Source organism: Bombus huntii, chromosome 4 (genome assembly GCF_024542735.1).
Source record: "Bombus huntii isolate Logan2020A chromosome 4, iyBomHunt1.1, whole genome shotgun sequence".
NCBI lineage: Eukaryota > Metazoa > Arthropoda > Insecta > Hymenoptera > Apidae > Bombus > Bombus huntii.
In genome coordinates this window covers 18301095-18319019 of record NC_066241.1, presented here as the reverse complement: position 1 = coordinate 18319019, position 17925 = coordinate 18301095, and the positions used below count along the sequence as shown (strand labels likewise).

The 17925-nt window shown below is 32.6% G+C and overlaps 1 protein-coding gene across 16 annotated transcripts in view; it reads left to right on the top strand.

Annotated features, from left to right (window-relative positions):
* LOC126864483 (uncharacterized) overlaps positions 1-17925 on the top strand; it is a 45317-nt gene that overhangs the window by 2377 nt on the left and 25015 nt on the right. For 10 of the 16 annotated variants that reach the window (XM_050615879.1, XM_050615878.1, XM_050615876.1 and 7 more), the window contains 4 exons: positions 15124-15221; positions 15452-15701; positions 16804-16945; positions 17307-17321. In XM_050615879.1, coding sequence (XP_050471836.1) covers positions 15503-15701; positions 16804-16945; positions 17307-17321 — 356 coding nt within the window. In that variant the 5' untranslated portion in view covers positions 15124-15221; positions 15452-15502. Of the gene's footprint in view, positions 1-14584; positions 14749-15123; positions 15222-15451; positions 15702-16803; positions 16946-17306; positions 17322-17925 lie in introns of those variants that run through there. The other 6 variants (XM_050615882.1, XM_050615883.1, XM_050615880.1 and 3 more) reach the window with 3 other exon arrangements.

Sequence of the window (17925 nt, the reverse complement as noted above, 5' to 3'; positions counted from 1 at the left end):
AAGGAAGAACTTCTTCCATCCATGCTTATTGTTAGCTTACATCTCCTTTGTCTTGAATGTTTTGGATGAAAGTCGAGATAGCTTGACATGCAATCAAGTTTTCATAAATTACACAAACGATACTTGATTTTTTCATTTTATTAATGCACCGATCCATATATTTTAGAATAGAGATAGAAATATATACATGCATATATATTTCTATGGATATGGACAATAAAGTTACTTCCATTGAACTGATTGTGAAAAGGAGAATATAAAAGTATTAAGCAGATTTTTATTTTTTTATGCGAAGGAGATCGCGTAAAGTTGAAAATTGCAATTTGAGATTAAATTAAGTTCTACGATTATTGACAAAAAAAAGTTATGTGCAATTAAACAGACATAAAAGAGCAGAAATATTACGTGTTTTTCAAACTTTTTGCTGCAATGGATGATGTTTGTAATAAAGAATTATCGACCGTTATTTCATAGAGAACAGTTAATGCCTGAACCTGTATGAATTTTGCACTTTTTTCATTAAAATTGATTGCAATATAAACAAATGTATAAAAGAATAGTACCTATAATTACAGCTGATATACGATTGCAAAGTCACCCGTGATATTTCTCTCAAATATTTTCGACATCAGACTTTATTGCTGGAATAAAAGATTTACAACTGTTATTATTGGAATGAGAAAAGTTATGAGTTTATTACGATTTCGGAAAAGATATTTAAGCTTGCAGATAGCAATCATGAATCATTCCGCGTGAACGACACATGCGTCGCACGTTGTTTACATAATTTGGACATAAAACAGTGTATCTTCATTTGCGATCCCCACTAGACTAAAATAGCCAATCGATTTTTGTCAACTACACAGGAGACAACATTCCGTGACAAAATTATGAGACGTGTGAAGGAATTAAACAACATTGCACTTCATTAAGGATTTTATCTATATAACAAATATCGTTCCAAGATAAATATCAATAGTATAACTTTTGTTAAAATTGAAAATTTTTAATCAAATTTAAGGACTATTTTAATCAGTACGTACTTCTCTTGTGATTGTAAAAGTTTGATGATTTCAGTGTTATGAAGACTTGATATCTTCGTAGTTTCAAAGTTGTTTTACTAAGTTTATATTCATCAAAATAAATGATCCGAGAAATTGCATTTTTGTTTCTGTGTTATTCTTTAAGAAAAATAAAATGCAGCAACTTTGAAAGTATTATTAAGCTAGAAACTGAAACTTTTTGAATCAAGTAGTAGTCAGATACGGAAACTACTGCTCAACAGTAGTTATTGTAGAAATAAAGAAAGAAATATTTCCTGCATTATTAGACGGAAAAATATTTGCAATAGCCATAAAAATGCAACACTACAAAATTAATTATAAGTCACAATTTTTCTAATTCAGCCTTAGATAAAATAAAACATTAGAAATTCTAACAATTCATAATAAAACATATTAAAGACGATCGCAATATTTTATAATTATAATTATAATATTTTATAATTATATTATAATTAGCGACATTGAAGCGACCACGATCACTCCATCGTAACTCCAATTGAAACTGAAATTGACGTTCAGTCGTAACAGTAATTAATTACTGGCAGTACAAAAAAGGCGCAATTTGCCCAATATGAAGGTGAACCAACATCTACGTTGGCCAAGAAATAGACCACTACTACCACTATAAATACTACTACTACAGCTAAAATTCTAAAAGCGAGCATAGTGACGAAGTAATAACAATAATGACTCTTCATCCTCTGGATGGAAAGCCATTAGTAGTTGCCCTCTTCTATGGCAAATTGCCATAGAGTCTCTCGAGCTTATAAGGATTCTTTTTGCTTCGGACACGATGCTGAAACTTAAATCTAGGCTCGAGATCGCAAACAAAAAATTACTTTTAATGATAAATCACGAAACCTAAATGCCCAAATATACGAACAACGATTATAACGATCGTTGGTCATACACGCGTACATGTATATACAGAACCTCGAGCAATATACGAGCGTTTCGAGTCCTATTTCGCGATTACGATCGCGATAGCGTGATAAAATCGTCAAATTTGAAAAATCGATAGAAGAAATTAGACGATTATCATTCCCCATTTGTGCCAATTTCACCATCTATTTTTCAAATAATAATTTCAGAGGTTGATTGATTGATTATACGAAAATGCGCTTACCCGATCAGAGACTGTATCAATCTGCCCTGGTGATACCTACTTATAACTAACACGCACATCACAGAATATGCTACCTATCTATCTAACCCTATATTTAAGAAATGGCAAAAGACAAACACACCAACGCACGCACAATACACGATTATCACACATATCAGCCGGGTACTGAAGTCTACACGAGAGAGGATGTGTTGGGGCGCCTCCAATACCCGAGTTTTATTGCTTTCACACTCTAATTTACATACCATTTTCTATTTATGTTTCCAAAGTCAACTGGCGATGACTAGCCACCATTGCGTAAAACCAATGCGCAATAAAAATATGTATAATCTCAATTTTAATTAGAAGTAATTTTATAATTGGAAGACTGTATATGTATTGTAAAAAAATAATGATATTTAGATAGATCAAGGGACGAAACGAAGTGACGCAATTTCACAATCTATCCACATATACACAATGTGGAAAATACATCGTATACGATACAGTAACGCATAGCTACCGTCGCTGAGATATTATTATAAACTTATGAACTACGGTCATCGTGCCCATTGCTTTTCCTTTACCCATGTAGCACCTAGGCACGTGATCGGGAAACTGCTAATAGACGTACAAAGTGTTAAATCTGAAAATCCTGAACTAAAAATAATTAATGTACCCATCTTTTATCTAACGAGCTATTAATATTTCAGTTTGCATTTCCTCATTTTACTTTGAATTAGAAAAATTATTCTATTATTGAGAATTCAGTAGTGCATTAAAAAAAGAATTTCAATGGAAAAACACAATGCAATATAATAATTGATTACAAATTACATATTAATGAAAATAGCGTCCAGTGATTCCTTTGTCAAAACATATTTTCGAATATATGAAAGCAGTGTTCAAAACGCGTTGCTTAGATTCCGAAATCTGACTATCACGAAGTTTCTTCTTGCACGTGAAATTTAATACGGAATATTTTTATATAGAAATAATTCTTTTACATTTTTAGTTATTTTTCCGTATATAACATGTATGAATATCAAATAATTTAATCATATATAATATTATAATGTAATAAATAATAAATACTATATTATATAATAATATTATAATGAAATAAAAGATGAAATAAAATAAATTATTGTCATGATATTAATATATATAAAAGAGCATGTTATGCAAGAAGACCTATCTCCAATAAAACACTAATAAATGAAAGACAGAAAAAGGAAATGTTACTACTCACTGATAAATATTGCATGATAAATATATGGTGGTCATTATATTCGTAAAAAGTTCTATGTAATACAACCAATCACTCGTGTCGATTGGGATCTTTCATCGTACGACATGATTGAGTGACCAAAGAAACAAAAATGCATGTGACTCACAGCTAGATGCGGAGGATGTTACCATCGATGTTGTAATAGCTTAGAAAATCTCACGTTATCACGAGTGTAAGAATTCACATTTTCTAACACAAGGGTGGTTATCACGGAAAAATCATCGAATTCCAAGTCGAATTCCATTGGCGAAATGGAAATTACGTAAAATCTGTAACAAAACGTAAACTAATGTTCATTATTTGGAAAGTTTGAAATAATGGAAGATTAATATCTATTAGATATATAATTCTAATAACAATTTGGATTCTAATATAGAAATTTAAAAAATGAAAATTTAGTAACTTCTGAAGCATGTTATTTATTTTATAAGTGAAAAATTTAGTAGATCCAGTGGTAAAACGTTAGACTGCTTCCGTTAAGGTAAATTAAACATTACCCAATCCCCATAAAAAGCCATCAAATTGATTGTTCATTGTCAAATTGTTCATATTTAAACTCCTATTCTTTTCTCGCCATTAACCAATAATCTGTACAAAAGGAAACCAGGAGTTTAAAACAACTGTATAAGATAATATACATACATGAAATGTATAAAATAAGTTATAATTTACTACCAATTATATTCAGATGAAACAATAATCGAATTCAAAATTTGTATCAAAAGCAACTAATGCTGTATACTTACTTACAGATTATCAACATGTCTAATAGCTGAATACACGATCGAAGAGAAAAGTACAAAAAAGCTTAAAGAAAGGCTATTTAACATTACTGTAATAATATTTATAAATTGACAAATAAATTAGTAATCAAACGAACCTAATATCTAATATTATATAGAGAAAAAAGTAGTGGACACGTTATGCAGTTAATATATAGGTTACGTACCTGAAACGAGTTGACATGTCTCTTCAATTTTCGACAATCGAATGGTATTCCAGGCCACCGTTATGTCCTTAAATTTCATGCTGGTGGGGATGTTTTGCCTGGCGGCAGGTCGAGTATATTCAAACCCTTTAAACACAAAGCCGTGAATTCTAGGAAAGGCCACGTGTTGTGTGAAGTGTTTCCAGCAGAGTAATCGTTTCTCATATTACGTTCAAAGAAATAAATATCTGAATTTTAAACATGGATATATTTATTACAAACTCGATATAAGAATGAACAAGTGATTCTGTCTGACTCGTGAAAGGAAATGGATTTCTTAAAAATCGAGGATAATGAACGAGATCAGAAGGAATTGTTTATAAGACTTGTATAAAAAGGTACATAATAACACGATATTTAATCGCACACAGATCATCTTCTTGCACAATAATTTATAATTAATAATATTGGAGAATTACCAAGTGACAAGTTGTAGGTTATATGCAAATACTTTGACAGATTTCTGTAGAAAAATACAAAATATTCTTATAATTTTACAATTTTTTATAATTTTGCTGTGTAAGATATTATCAGCTGGGTTGTAATTCAAAATCTAATATAAGACTTCTTTTATTATTAAACTCGTTACTATTACATGAAACAATTAATTAGCACTAGTAACTTATAATCTGTATTTCGCTAATAATATTCATTGTGTAAGAGGGCTCTGTCATGCAATTCTTTTTCTCGTCATAGAATTTCGGGGGTCACTCGATCTCATTACTATCTTTGTTACATGCGACTTTATCGATTAAGTATAGAATAAAGCTATATTAGTTAATGAATGAAAATTTACCATGCTTTTAATATTTCTTTAGTTTATCGCTGACAATCATAAACAGTGAATCTAGAGTGAAAAGAATTTTCATGTGAAAATGATGTAGGAACATTTTTGTGTGCCATTTTTAAATGAAGCAGCCTTTGTCTTTCCAACATTTCAAAGCCTACTCACATACGTATAGGTCTCAAACACCTCTTTGAATGCCTCTTTGAATAGGATGCAAAGTCTCGTATGCAGCGTATTATACGATAGAGGTTATATTTATCTGAATAATAAGGAGTATAAGAACAGAATATTCAGTTTTAGTTTTCTTCGCTAACTCAAATATATCGCACACAGTAGTTCTTAATAGGCTTGTATTCGATACTTTTCGTGCATCATTGATTACGCTCTATAGTAAATGAAGGTTGTCGTGTGTTCAAGTACATAAGGATGTATTTTATGTATTTGTATTGGTTTTTCTATTGTTGGAAAACCAATATTGTAATCTACCCTTATCGTTTCGAAATAACAAAGTGACTATCTTCTTTCAACTTGGCTTTCACTTGTCGCTTGCAATTAGATCAAGCAGATCTCTGTTTATCCACTTTTCTTACTTTTCTCATTTGTACCAAGTGAATAATTATAGAAAATAGCTTCCAGTTTCATTTCAAGTATTATACCTCTTACCGTTATTGCCATTAACTACTTTCAATAACCTCGTTTAAAATATTATTATTGAAGATATTTATCAATCTTGCTTTTGACCTATAATTCAATGAAAGAGCATTCCGCTTGAATTTTTCGAGGCATATAGACTCGAGGAGAATAGCACGGTTAAACATTTTTGTGCGCCGCAACATAAAACTGTGCGAGATACACATAGTTTTCTTTCTTTTCTTCTGTATCAAAGCATTCCAGACAAAAATATCGCGTCAGAAAATCAATCTGAAATCGAGATTGGATTTTTATAAGCTTCAGAAAGTAAGTTAAATCTTACAGAAATCCGATAGCGTTGCGAAATCCAATCAATTTTACTCTCGCAAAAGTACCATTTGAAGTGATTTTCATGTTTAATCCACTATCATAGAAACTAATAATAAAGATAAATACTTTATAAAGCTCATGTTGATAGCTTAATGTCTGAGGAATCTAAATCTATATATTCGGATAGTGAACTATTAAATTTTATATCTAAACTTGTTAGGCGCGCTGGTGTACAAATTTAGACAATTGATTGAGTCCGTGACGGATTCAAGTGCATAGATCTAGATACTAAAATCAATAAATATTCGATAAAATCAGAGATCGAAGTTAATCACTTCGAAAAAGAAAATTTGTTACGTATCTAATTTGAATCTCCATGTCGTTGTAATATAATTTCTTTCCCCTTAAACCCTCTTTAATCTTTCTTATAGTTAGCAATCCAATTTAAATGAAAGTCCTGTACATATTAAATGAAACTGAATTGGATTAATCACAGAATTAGTACTTTGTTTAATTATAAAATTGCTTTGTCTCGTGATTTGCCACAGATTTCAATATTTACCCTAGAAACCGCTTGATATATACCTGTAATAATAATCGAATCGTCGATTGCTCGATCCTTCTAATATATTTCACCGTAATTTGTAATATAATATATCACGAAATATCAAAGGGTAATATATTTAAAAGGGGCAATTATATATAGAACGGTTTGATGGTTTGATAGTTTGATAGAATAGAAATCGTTGCAGTCCCGTTTCTAGTTTACTCGGAACATTTTAATGCCAATCTGACGTAGCATCGGCCTAGTTGTCGTGTGGCACACGTTATCCAACGTAATCGCTTAGGGGTACGCGAAGCCGTGTACTTTCAATAGTATATATACAAGTACCTACGTACCAGTGCGGCACATTAGTGACTACGGTGCTTGCGCTCATTTTCTTACCCTAATCAATATCATTGACCATTCGAACAAGCGATAATTCGTATTATGGAAACATATTCGTAATTCATTCATCTCTTTTACGTCGAGTATCCAATAATTAATCGTTTTAATATTGTTATAAAAATAATATTGGAAAGAAAATCTTTTAATGAGAACTCATATTTTCCTATCTCTGTCTTTTTCAATTGACATTTTATCGTGCCCAGAATTTTCTTTTATTAATTTATTAAATTATTCAATTACACTATTTGACGAAAAATTTTAAACTTCTAAAAGAAATATTTATAATATTATCAATTGATAAATTATTGTTACCTATACAAAAGAATATATTAGCACCAGTACAAAATTTACCGTAATATCCAATTTTCGTAGAATTTATCAAGCGATCTTAAACTTCGACCGATACGGGATCCTTTTCCAGGAAAAAGTCAGTCTTATCGATATGTTCAAGAGGAAAGAACGAAAATACAAGCCGCAAACGACTTTTACACGGATTAAAGACGACACTCTTATATTTTACGACTTCCACAGATTCAACCGAAGCTCGATCTCAGACTAGCTTCCCGTTCTATCTCTCCCTTCCTTCTTCTAGCCATTTCAACTCTTTCTCCCTAGAGACAGGTGCTTTCCTTGACGCAGATTCTGGTCACAACCATAGGCATCTTCTTCTTTCACAAAAATTTAAATTCCTTCTTGACGTTATTACCATCTCTGTCGTCATATCTCAATCATCATTTATTTCCCTCTTCCCCGAAATCCAGACTAAGCCGAACCCGCAACAAAATGATCGTCCTTTTATTTCTCAAATTACTACAACTTCTCTTTCTCACTTCTCGTAGTTATAGTTAACCCCTTAACCTACGATTTGCGTTCGAGAATGGCCGTAATATTTACGTTTGGTACTACTACTACGGGCTATGCCCGTAGTTGTAGGTTAAGGGGTTAATAAATGTGTAGAAGAAGAGTAAACTTTGTATGGGATTGTTTTCTATAAATGCTGTGGAAGGAAATTCTCACGATATTTATTTATATGATATTAATTTCTGTGCCTTTTTCTTCGTAAAAATACAAAGGTTATTTGTATGTACAGGATAATCAATAGAAATTTAATAACTCGAACGTAAAAAGAGATTTCTCTTCCGTAATACAAAAGAAACATGGAAATGTATTGTTCAAAGCTTCCACCATCATTAACTACCTATGAATATTGTAATTCGATCAATAGCTCAGCAAGAAAAGTTCTTAGTTCCATGAGATATCGTGTCACGATTAAAGGGCAAAATAAAGGGAATAATGAGCGAAAAGAATATTTATTCTTAATTAAGACATATTAATAAAGAATATTGCTACTAAAGCAATTTTATTGAAAAATGACTTTGTGGCTAATTTACTTTTCCTCCGCTGATCTGAATTTCGCCTCTGAGACGAATAGAATGCGACCTGTGCTTTGTAGGTATAACAAGCAGTTGTCGAGCGACATAAAGGGATGAAAAATGGATTAAATGTACTGGGTGCTTTAAATGGCGCTATAATCTGTGTACCCACATCTACAGCACAAACAAGGTAGTTTTTATGTGGCTTTTGTGTATGACCCTTGCTACTCTTTTATTTGTCGTTTTATTTTCAGTTGATAAAGACATTTTTCAAGCCAATAAAATTTGTGTTTATGGCTAAACTAGAGGGGGGCAAAATTAACGGCTTCTGAACGAGTGCCAAATGCATATTCTCGAATTGATTACAAGGCTTCGTAATGGTCATAGAAATTTTTCAGGTTATAGTACCAATTAGTTTTTAGATAAGGAACAAAAAGTTTTAAGTATTTATAACAGCATAACTTCATAAAGATAAGAAAAAGCACGTTCCAACGATATATTGCTTTTTTAATGGAATATACATTTTAAGTGTTGGAACATTCTTGTAAAACGCGATTGTTTCATCCTGTAATTAATAAGGATTTATTAAAATTTTTAATTAAAAATGTAATTTACAGGTGAAAAGGCAGATGTCTTATTTTCTGTATTCTTTAATATAATATTTTTTCTTGCTAATATACGTCTGAATTTACATTTCATTTTCATCTTTTATTAATCTCCGCCATAATTAATTCAATTTCCAACAGCGAACGTGGATTTAAATTTAGGTACAGTTGTTTATGCGACTAGCCAAGTTAGAGTCAATTATGCTAATATTATTACATACATCAGCATAATTACATTGCTCGCGTATGCAACGTCAAAGTGAATTGAAAAGCTTGATCTTGATAATTACTAAGCCATCTATTTTCAGCTATCGTTTTCATTATCCTATGCTCACGTCAGTTAATTCAAAATATCTTGATTTTACGTCGTTTTATGTATTTTGTCAAAATCTCTTCGTGGTCTCAATGGATAAGATAATCTCCAAGAAGATATTTATGTTCTTCGCACAATCGAATTGCTCTAGAGCTCGATAATTCCTGTATTCTTCCTGGAATCCTGTAAACATCAGAGGAACAACTTTTTGAATCCTTAGGGAAATAATGATAGTAGAGACTAGTGGAAATAAGTAATCGATACTATGTTGTATTAATCTTCTTTGAATTAATTTTGCGAAAATTTTCTAGAAAGCGATGATGGCTTTTTTAATCTTTAGCCTATTAAGAACCAACGTTACGTTAACACGACAGTTAATTAACGTTATTCAATTCTATTTCTTAACACTGTGATTATAAAATGAAATTCCAAGGATTCGTTAAATCCTTTTTCATCGCTGTTTATTCTTCCATCTAGATGTTCCAATTTTACCAAGTTTCGAAGATATTGAGCGCCATAGTAAATTACTCTTTATCATAAAAATTTTATTTGATTCCTTAAAGCATCTGTTTTATCCTGAATAATATTAAATTTAATATTAAAAATGTAGAATTTAGTGTAAACAGTCTAGAACTACTTGGTTAACCATTTTTAGCCTGATCTTTTATTTATTTCAACAAAAAGTACTTCTTATCCTCGAAATACAGATAAGTTATTCTATGATATGAATATGAATGAATATTAATACTCTGAACTGTTTGACACTGAATACATATACAATCCATATAAAATAAACAATGGAGTTATTTTAAAGCATGTTTGAAAGTATTATTACCTCTCTAATTATTAATTGATTAAACATATCAACAAAAAATATTTATTTTTAATATGCATACTCAAACAGCTATTAGATAAATTACATTTTAGGATCATAGACATAATAAAAAGAATATTATAACGAAATCAATTGGCGCTTCATTAATTCGTAGAAGTATGTGAACTTCGGATAAATGTTGTACATGTCAGTTTTCAGTTCACCTAGTTATTTCTTCTATTTCCGGCAGTCGGAAATTCGACGATGTGAGCACACAATTCTTGTAACGTCGTACGACTTCTTCGAGCTACCATTACCATTCCCTTGCATATCTCCCGGGGAAGTGGTTTTCCCCACAGCAGAAATAGCACTTTCTTTGCTGTCGGGTGAAAAAGGGTACGCGTAGAAGGCAGAAGGGAATTTGAAGGTGCTGCGGCCAGTAAGTGTTGGTGCGCCTAGGCGTTAGCATGCATCTAATAACAATTCTGTTCTACTATATTTATCTCTTTACTGTATCGTCTTTTTCGTTGCTGTAAACTGTGAGCGCCCGAATTTCTGCTTTGTTTGAAAGTGAAAATCCCTGTTCTATATTTAACAATGATGTTGGTTTATCATTTACAATTAGCTCGTTGCATGCATAAAATCAATCTTAACGAGCGGTGTGTGGCAGATTTATTAAGGATAAAATAATACAATAACATTGTACAATGTTTGCACGCAGTATCGCGCGTATAGTATCGCGCAATTAATTTCACGAAAGATTGGTTATTACATCACCGCGTTTACTTCAATTAATACTATCAACTGCAGTACGATTGGAAAGGTGTCATAATTATAATCAACCATTATCTAATCATTTCTCGTAACTTTGATATAATCTATCCCTCTCAAGATACATAATTCAACGAATACTATCATTAATTCAAGTAATGTAATCCATTTCGTATCGAACAAAATTAAGGAATTAGATAGATGTACATATTCTGTTTTTTTGGAAACAAGAAAAATATTTTCAAAATATATTTGAATAAAATACTGTCGTAATTTTGCACGCATCGCTTGTAGTGCACTTGTATATATATACATACATGTAGTTCGTACACGGGACAGGCAATGAGGTGTTAAAACAAGGATACCTATCCGTTCAATGAGTATAGTGTTATAGAATTCAATGAGAATAGTGAGGCTGCTTGAAAATTAATCTTCAGCCACAATGACGAAACGAGGTTCTGTAGATAAATCATGGACAAGTGGTAGCACGTGCCATTACCTTGGTGACAGAATTCCAACACTCGTACAGGGTGAGTCGAAATTAGCGATACAACAGGAACGGGCTGATTTTATAGTTAATAGTGATAGAATACATTTCTTTTTTTTTTTTTTTTTCAAGTAAAGCGTTCTTTTTGAAAAGTAGATACTTCATTTAGTATATCTTGCTACAAATTTTCTGTGTAAAAAACTTTATTAGCAATTGGAATATTTGCATTGCAATCGCGTAAACTTTCTTTAAAAACATCAAATACAGTTGTCTTAGAAGCTTTTTTACTTTTTATTCAGTGCTTAGTAAGAAATCCCTATAAATTCACTCGGTAACGTATTTTTTAATAATTCATATGATTATCAGCAATTTACGATAATAAACAAATCGTTGAAGGATCTGTAGCTTTAACACGTAATACACGTGTATTCATTATTTCAATGAAATATTAGAGTTTACAAAAAATAGGTCGATGCATACACCGTTCGATATCCTCAACAATGTCAATGTTTTTTTTAACAAACGATAAATTGTAGCGCCTATCTAAGAAACATTGGGCAATATAAACACTAATACAAGGTGCGCCCTTAAATTATGAAGAATTCGTTGCATTATTCCGACTTATTTTGAGCGATACTGCAGTTGTAGCCTGGCCTAGTATAGATACCATGAAAGTATACCACAAAGCACCTTGTACGCCTTGAGTTTTCGTGACTACAACTGTTTGCTCATGATCACATTCTTTGAAGAAAGCGAAAGTCAGACATTTACAGCTAGCTAAACGTTTCGTCGGCTTTCACTGGGCTTTAAGCTAAAAAACAAGAAGGAACATAGGCGAAAAATAGAAACGGAAATGTCAGCGAGATGTTCCTTTTGCGTTTCGTGCAAATGCGTTGGACAACTTGTCGTAGAAAGTGAAATTGGAGAGCTTCCAAGACAATCGGAAAAAACAGCATTCAGCCCCAACATTGTATTCTTACTTGCGAACTACTCTATTCCTGCATTTTCATTCTGAATGATATGACAGAGAAAAAAAATGTTATATTATACACAAATATTCGTGGTCGTAATACACTTATTAACTACGTTTTATAACGCGCGTAAAAATTTTATTCATATTTTAAACGTTCAGAGATCAAACGCTGTCTACATAGTTACGAGCTTAAATAAATTTATATGAAAATTTATGAAAAAAAAAACTCCGGATAGGTTGAATTCGACAAGATAAAAGAAAGAGGTCGATGAGTGTCTGAAAAGTTTTCTCAACGAAGCAGAGACCGGAGATAAATGTAGAAAACGTGATCACTAAGAGATCACAGGGCCCATAAATTCCTCGTCTGATATATGAAGTGTAAAAAAAGTGTCAATTAAAAGAAAATGAGAAGGCTATAAATTAGTCATCACAAATGATTGAATATTAACGATATTAGGTTCGTGTATATCAAGTGTTGTTTAGCGTTGTTTTTGAATGTATGCATATTATTTAAGTATTCAGGCAGCTCAATAATAAAATGCAATTGACGATAATAGGGATATTTCTGAAAATAGTCTAAGATCAACAGCAAGAGAAGCACTTCAAACGAGGCTAAACCATTCTACCACTGCGTCACTTAGCTCAAGTAGCAAAAGTGAAGATGAATATGAACTGAACGCATGAAGTCCGTTTTCATATAAATTATGCGATATAACAGAAACTTCGACGAGTAGAGATGGCCACCTTGTTACTTCGAAGGAAGAAATAGGATTCGATTTAAATTATACTGCTACTCGTGGTTTCAAAACGTTCCAAATTGTGTCGAATATATGTACAAATATATTGTATGTATATATAACAAAAAGTTCGAATCACTTTGAAAATGATTTAGACAAATTGAGGAAAAAGAATTCATAGCTAAATCTTTCGATAATTAGATCATTTAGTTTTTATGAAATATCTGTATAATATAATCCTGAAGATAGATGAACAGGATTTACCGCAATGCGGAATATCCGTTACTATTTTCGTTGTAACTATGTGCCTATGCATGTGAAGAAACCACCGATAATCGAGTACTTGAAATTAAGAATTTTATTTGCGTGACATGTTTCATTCAACTACGATTTCATCACAAATTAAAAGTACTGCATAAGAAATGAAATATTCCATCTGCAGTAAATGTTTTAATTAGTTTTCATTCTTGAGATTCTAACTTTGAGATGTTGTCACAAAAATATTCGCCTATTAAAATTGGCCAATTTTTAGTTAACAACTCTTTTTCTTCCTGATAGGGATTCTTTCGGACGCAATAACAATGATATTTTTACGTTTCCATACGGAGCTAATTTCACAGATGACTCAGCTTGCAAGGTTCATTGACGTGGACCACCTCGATTTCAGCAGCTATTTTTATAATCCAAACTTTGTTTTTGATCGGAACGATGTTTCATTCATTTAATCGTAATCCCCTCAAGTATTTCCGTATCACAAAACACAGTTTACTTGTCAATTAATGGTACAATTCTCTCTGAAATCCGCTAAAAACTATTTGTTCCATTGCCATCGATTCGAGAGCTCGTTGTCACAACAGAGCAATGTAATTGATACAATATTTTGATAGAAATACAAATGTTTCTATTACGTCTATTCAAAATCTGTTTGATCCCTGTGTATTGAAGTATTTGTTATTAACTAGCCCGAGTGAAATATAATTTGTTATAATTGTTATAATAAATAAACTGTGCATATGTATTTATGCCAATCGATGTCTGTATTGATCTACCGAATGGGAAATTGTTTTCAAGAGGATTCTAAAAATTATTTTAAGAACAAAGGGATAAACGGGGGGAAGTTAAAAAACATATGCTACGGAACACGTAATGTGGCTAAACTGACGATATACGACTTACAATGGCGCAGCGGAACAAGCAATAGCGGAACAATAAAGTAATAATAAAGCGGTAATAGCCGGAATATGAGTGGTCATAAAATGTTTTGGAAACTTGGTAACGACAACGATAAGCATGCTAAGTTGCGGGCAAGCAGCACGATACCATCGTACGCGAGAGCTTAGAAGCATAGTTTCTCGAGACTGCGTATAAAGGCGTGCCAATATAAACCGCAAGCTTCATTTGTTGCTCGAAGGCTTGCGGCCGGCTAGCTAGTACCAACGCGACGGGGCATCGTTCAGTATTTTCGCTGGTACAGACCGGTACATGAGTACATACTTACAGTGTTTGTGCGCGCGCCACGCAACGCGGAAAGGTCAGCACCTACGTACGCCCCTCTTTATTAACGATTTGTATCGTGTTCACGCACAAATTGTCACTAATACGCAGTCCCAAAGCAAATCGATCCTTATCACGTTTACCCTAATATCCGTTTTATATTCGGAAATGTGTAATAGCTGTTTCTTTTATTTGATATCGTAAAAATTTAAGTTCGGTAGCTTCTCTTTCTACAATGGATCACGCAAATCTATTTGTAATACGGTGTATCGCTTTTTGATAATTGCAACGATATCTAATTCGATTTGAAAAATATTTCACTACGTCTGACGTGTGTTGAGATAATTCTTCTTTCGCTATAAAAGAACGATATTACAGTCAATCAATGTAGATTCCATAAACTATGTTTCAGATTACCACTGGGATGAATTTGTCCGTATCCTATCTGGATAAAGAGATGCAAGTACAATGTTTCGACTGGAGATCCTTCGAGTTCATCCTGCAATAACGGTATTGTTATTTCGGGCAATTTCTATAATTTAATAGGAAGTTTATTTGAACTTTTATGAGAAAAGTACGGAATATCGAATACTTTTAATTAATAAAATGTTATAAATGATTAATGTGGGAATAGTATCGTAGCAATGTAAAGTAAAATTAATAATATTACGACAAAATCACCTTTTATAAGTAACGTAATATTCGAATGTTTATTTTTCGTTATTAATTGTTTTTTATAGTGGTTATGGTGGAATGAAAGAAGAAGAATGCAGCACGGCAGAGGAGGCTAGATGAGCACCAATTTTCAGAGAGGTGCACGTGCAGATTACCCAGCAGTTATATATAAGGCACAAACTCGTACATATCTGAGAGAGAGCGGAAGTGGAAAACGCGTGCGTGAAAGAATACGCGGTCCATATCTGGCCCGCCATTTTGGCGGCATGGTCCTTTGGGCCACTATACTATTCCTACAAGGAGCTAGTTTTGTAGGTATGCCCTACTTTATTTAATACGTTTGCTTCGATTGTAATATTTTTCGAATAAATAATCATATTTGCCAGTTAAAATTTCGTACATATAGCTACTCTCGCCTTTCTTTCTTTCTTTCTTTCTTTCTTTTTCTTCTTGCTAACTCGAAACTACTATCAGCGAGTAAAATTCATTTCGTCTGCCAGATAAAATTGCTGAAGTCATTCCGATAAAATTCAGTCTAAACGCAACTACGAAAGTATAAATGCTTTTCGCTATATTGCTTTGTCTTTTCTCGATGTAATACAATTTTTTCCTTTGATGCTCGAAATCTCATGAAAACATGGCTCGATAATACAGTTATATAAAATATCACAAGCCTTTCCATTTCGAGGAACCGTTATTTGATTGAGAAGCGACGGACCCTATTTATCGAGGATCCCGTATTGAGAATCTTTCTCAGTTCGAGAAACATATTATAGTATTATATACGAGGTAATCAACGTAACTTTATTATCTTCGTTGTTTGTCTATTTTCGTCAAATTCAATTTCACTAATTTAATCAATTTTAAATTTTCTTCTTTTTAGTACTCTAGTTCAAAGAGAACGATAGTGAGACTATAATATTGTACACTTTGCAAATTTTCAAGGCTATTTTCTATTCTTTGCCATGATGGAGAGCATAGTAACGAAGAAAAAAATTCTCTCGTCCATCACTTTCAATGTTCTTTTAGATGCTAAGTCTAAATTAATGTCCGCTTTCTACAAAAACGATGATAAGTATCGCGATTCCTTGTTCGTCATGCTTTCGTCATTCGTCATTGCAGCATGTTTTCTAATGAATTGGGACATCTATGTAAACTTTATAAATTTCTTTCAACATATCCTATAAAAGATATTGAGAAAAGCAAGGTCAGAAGACTGAGCTAACCAGTTTACGAGACCACTGTGACCGATTCAACAGTAAGGAGACATATGGTTAAAAATTTGGTATATCGAACAACCGTCACACTTGCATCCTAATTTCTATCGATAAAAAGACCCATAGTACTACTTGTTGTTTAGTTGTTATTTATTCCATATTGAATCTATAATGTATTCATAAAGTGTTTGCTTCTCCAGGATCGGTGACAGGTATTCCCGGTGTTCCGGAAAATATAACGGTGATGTTCCTGAATCCGACGTCTGTCCGCGTTTCTTGGAGCACCAGCCAGGTCGAACAAGTTGAAAAATACGACGTCATGTACAAGCCAACCGATGCGAGGTGCGTTCTGGAGATTTGGGTATTCCACATATTTTCGTTCTTTTGCATGTACTATCGGGAAGTAGCATAAGTACCGTTGCAACTTCTAAATAAGGAAACAGGAATCCAAGGCATGGTTTTAAAACTGATGCTAGTTCTAAGACTAATATCGTACGACAGCTTTTTTATATATTTTTCATAATAAGTTTGTATAATATACTTCGCGATCATGCATGGCATGACATTTTGAAATTTTCGTGTATTTCGCAAATATCACGAGCGAATACTTTGATTCGTTTATCAATTGGTATCAGTCTTTTGATGTCAATTTTTTAAGGAGGACTTAATGTTAATTGATGCTTTTACTTCTACTGCGGCACAGGAAATACAGTGACAGGTACATAGCTTTCTTAAGGTATTCCTTAAGGCATTACTTACCTTCTTACGTTACTCCAAGATAGTATATAACTTCATTATATAGTCGTAAAAGAAATACTTGTTTGAAAGGAGCCCTGCATAGGTTAACATAAAAAGCCAAGTTATTTCCAATTATCCAACATTACCAGTAGCATTTTACTCCATTAATTTCTGTACCACTTAATCTTTTAAACAGGCACTTGACTTTTAGTAACATGAGCACTTTTTACTTGGTTAATTTTTATATTATAGAAAACTGTGTGCAATTGAGGTGTGTGTGTGTGTTGTGAAAGAATATGAAAAATCATCCGTTGTTTAGAGATTACATGTCATGCTGTTGCAAAGAACACGCGAATAGGCTTTGAAGACGTTTCCAATGCGAAACACTTGGTAAACTTAGAAATATATGTAGTACTCCTTTTCCTTTCAACAGGCCCTTTGCTTTTGACCATACATAAAAAATCGATTTTCCGCTTTATGCATTTTCCGATAGTACTGCATCTGGAGAATGCGCGCTGAAAATATTACACTGAAATGTCACAAATTGATAGTTCTATAATAGCAGAAGAGTTTCAAAGCAGTGT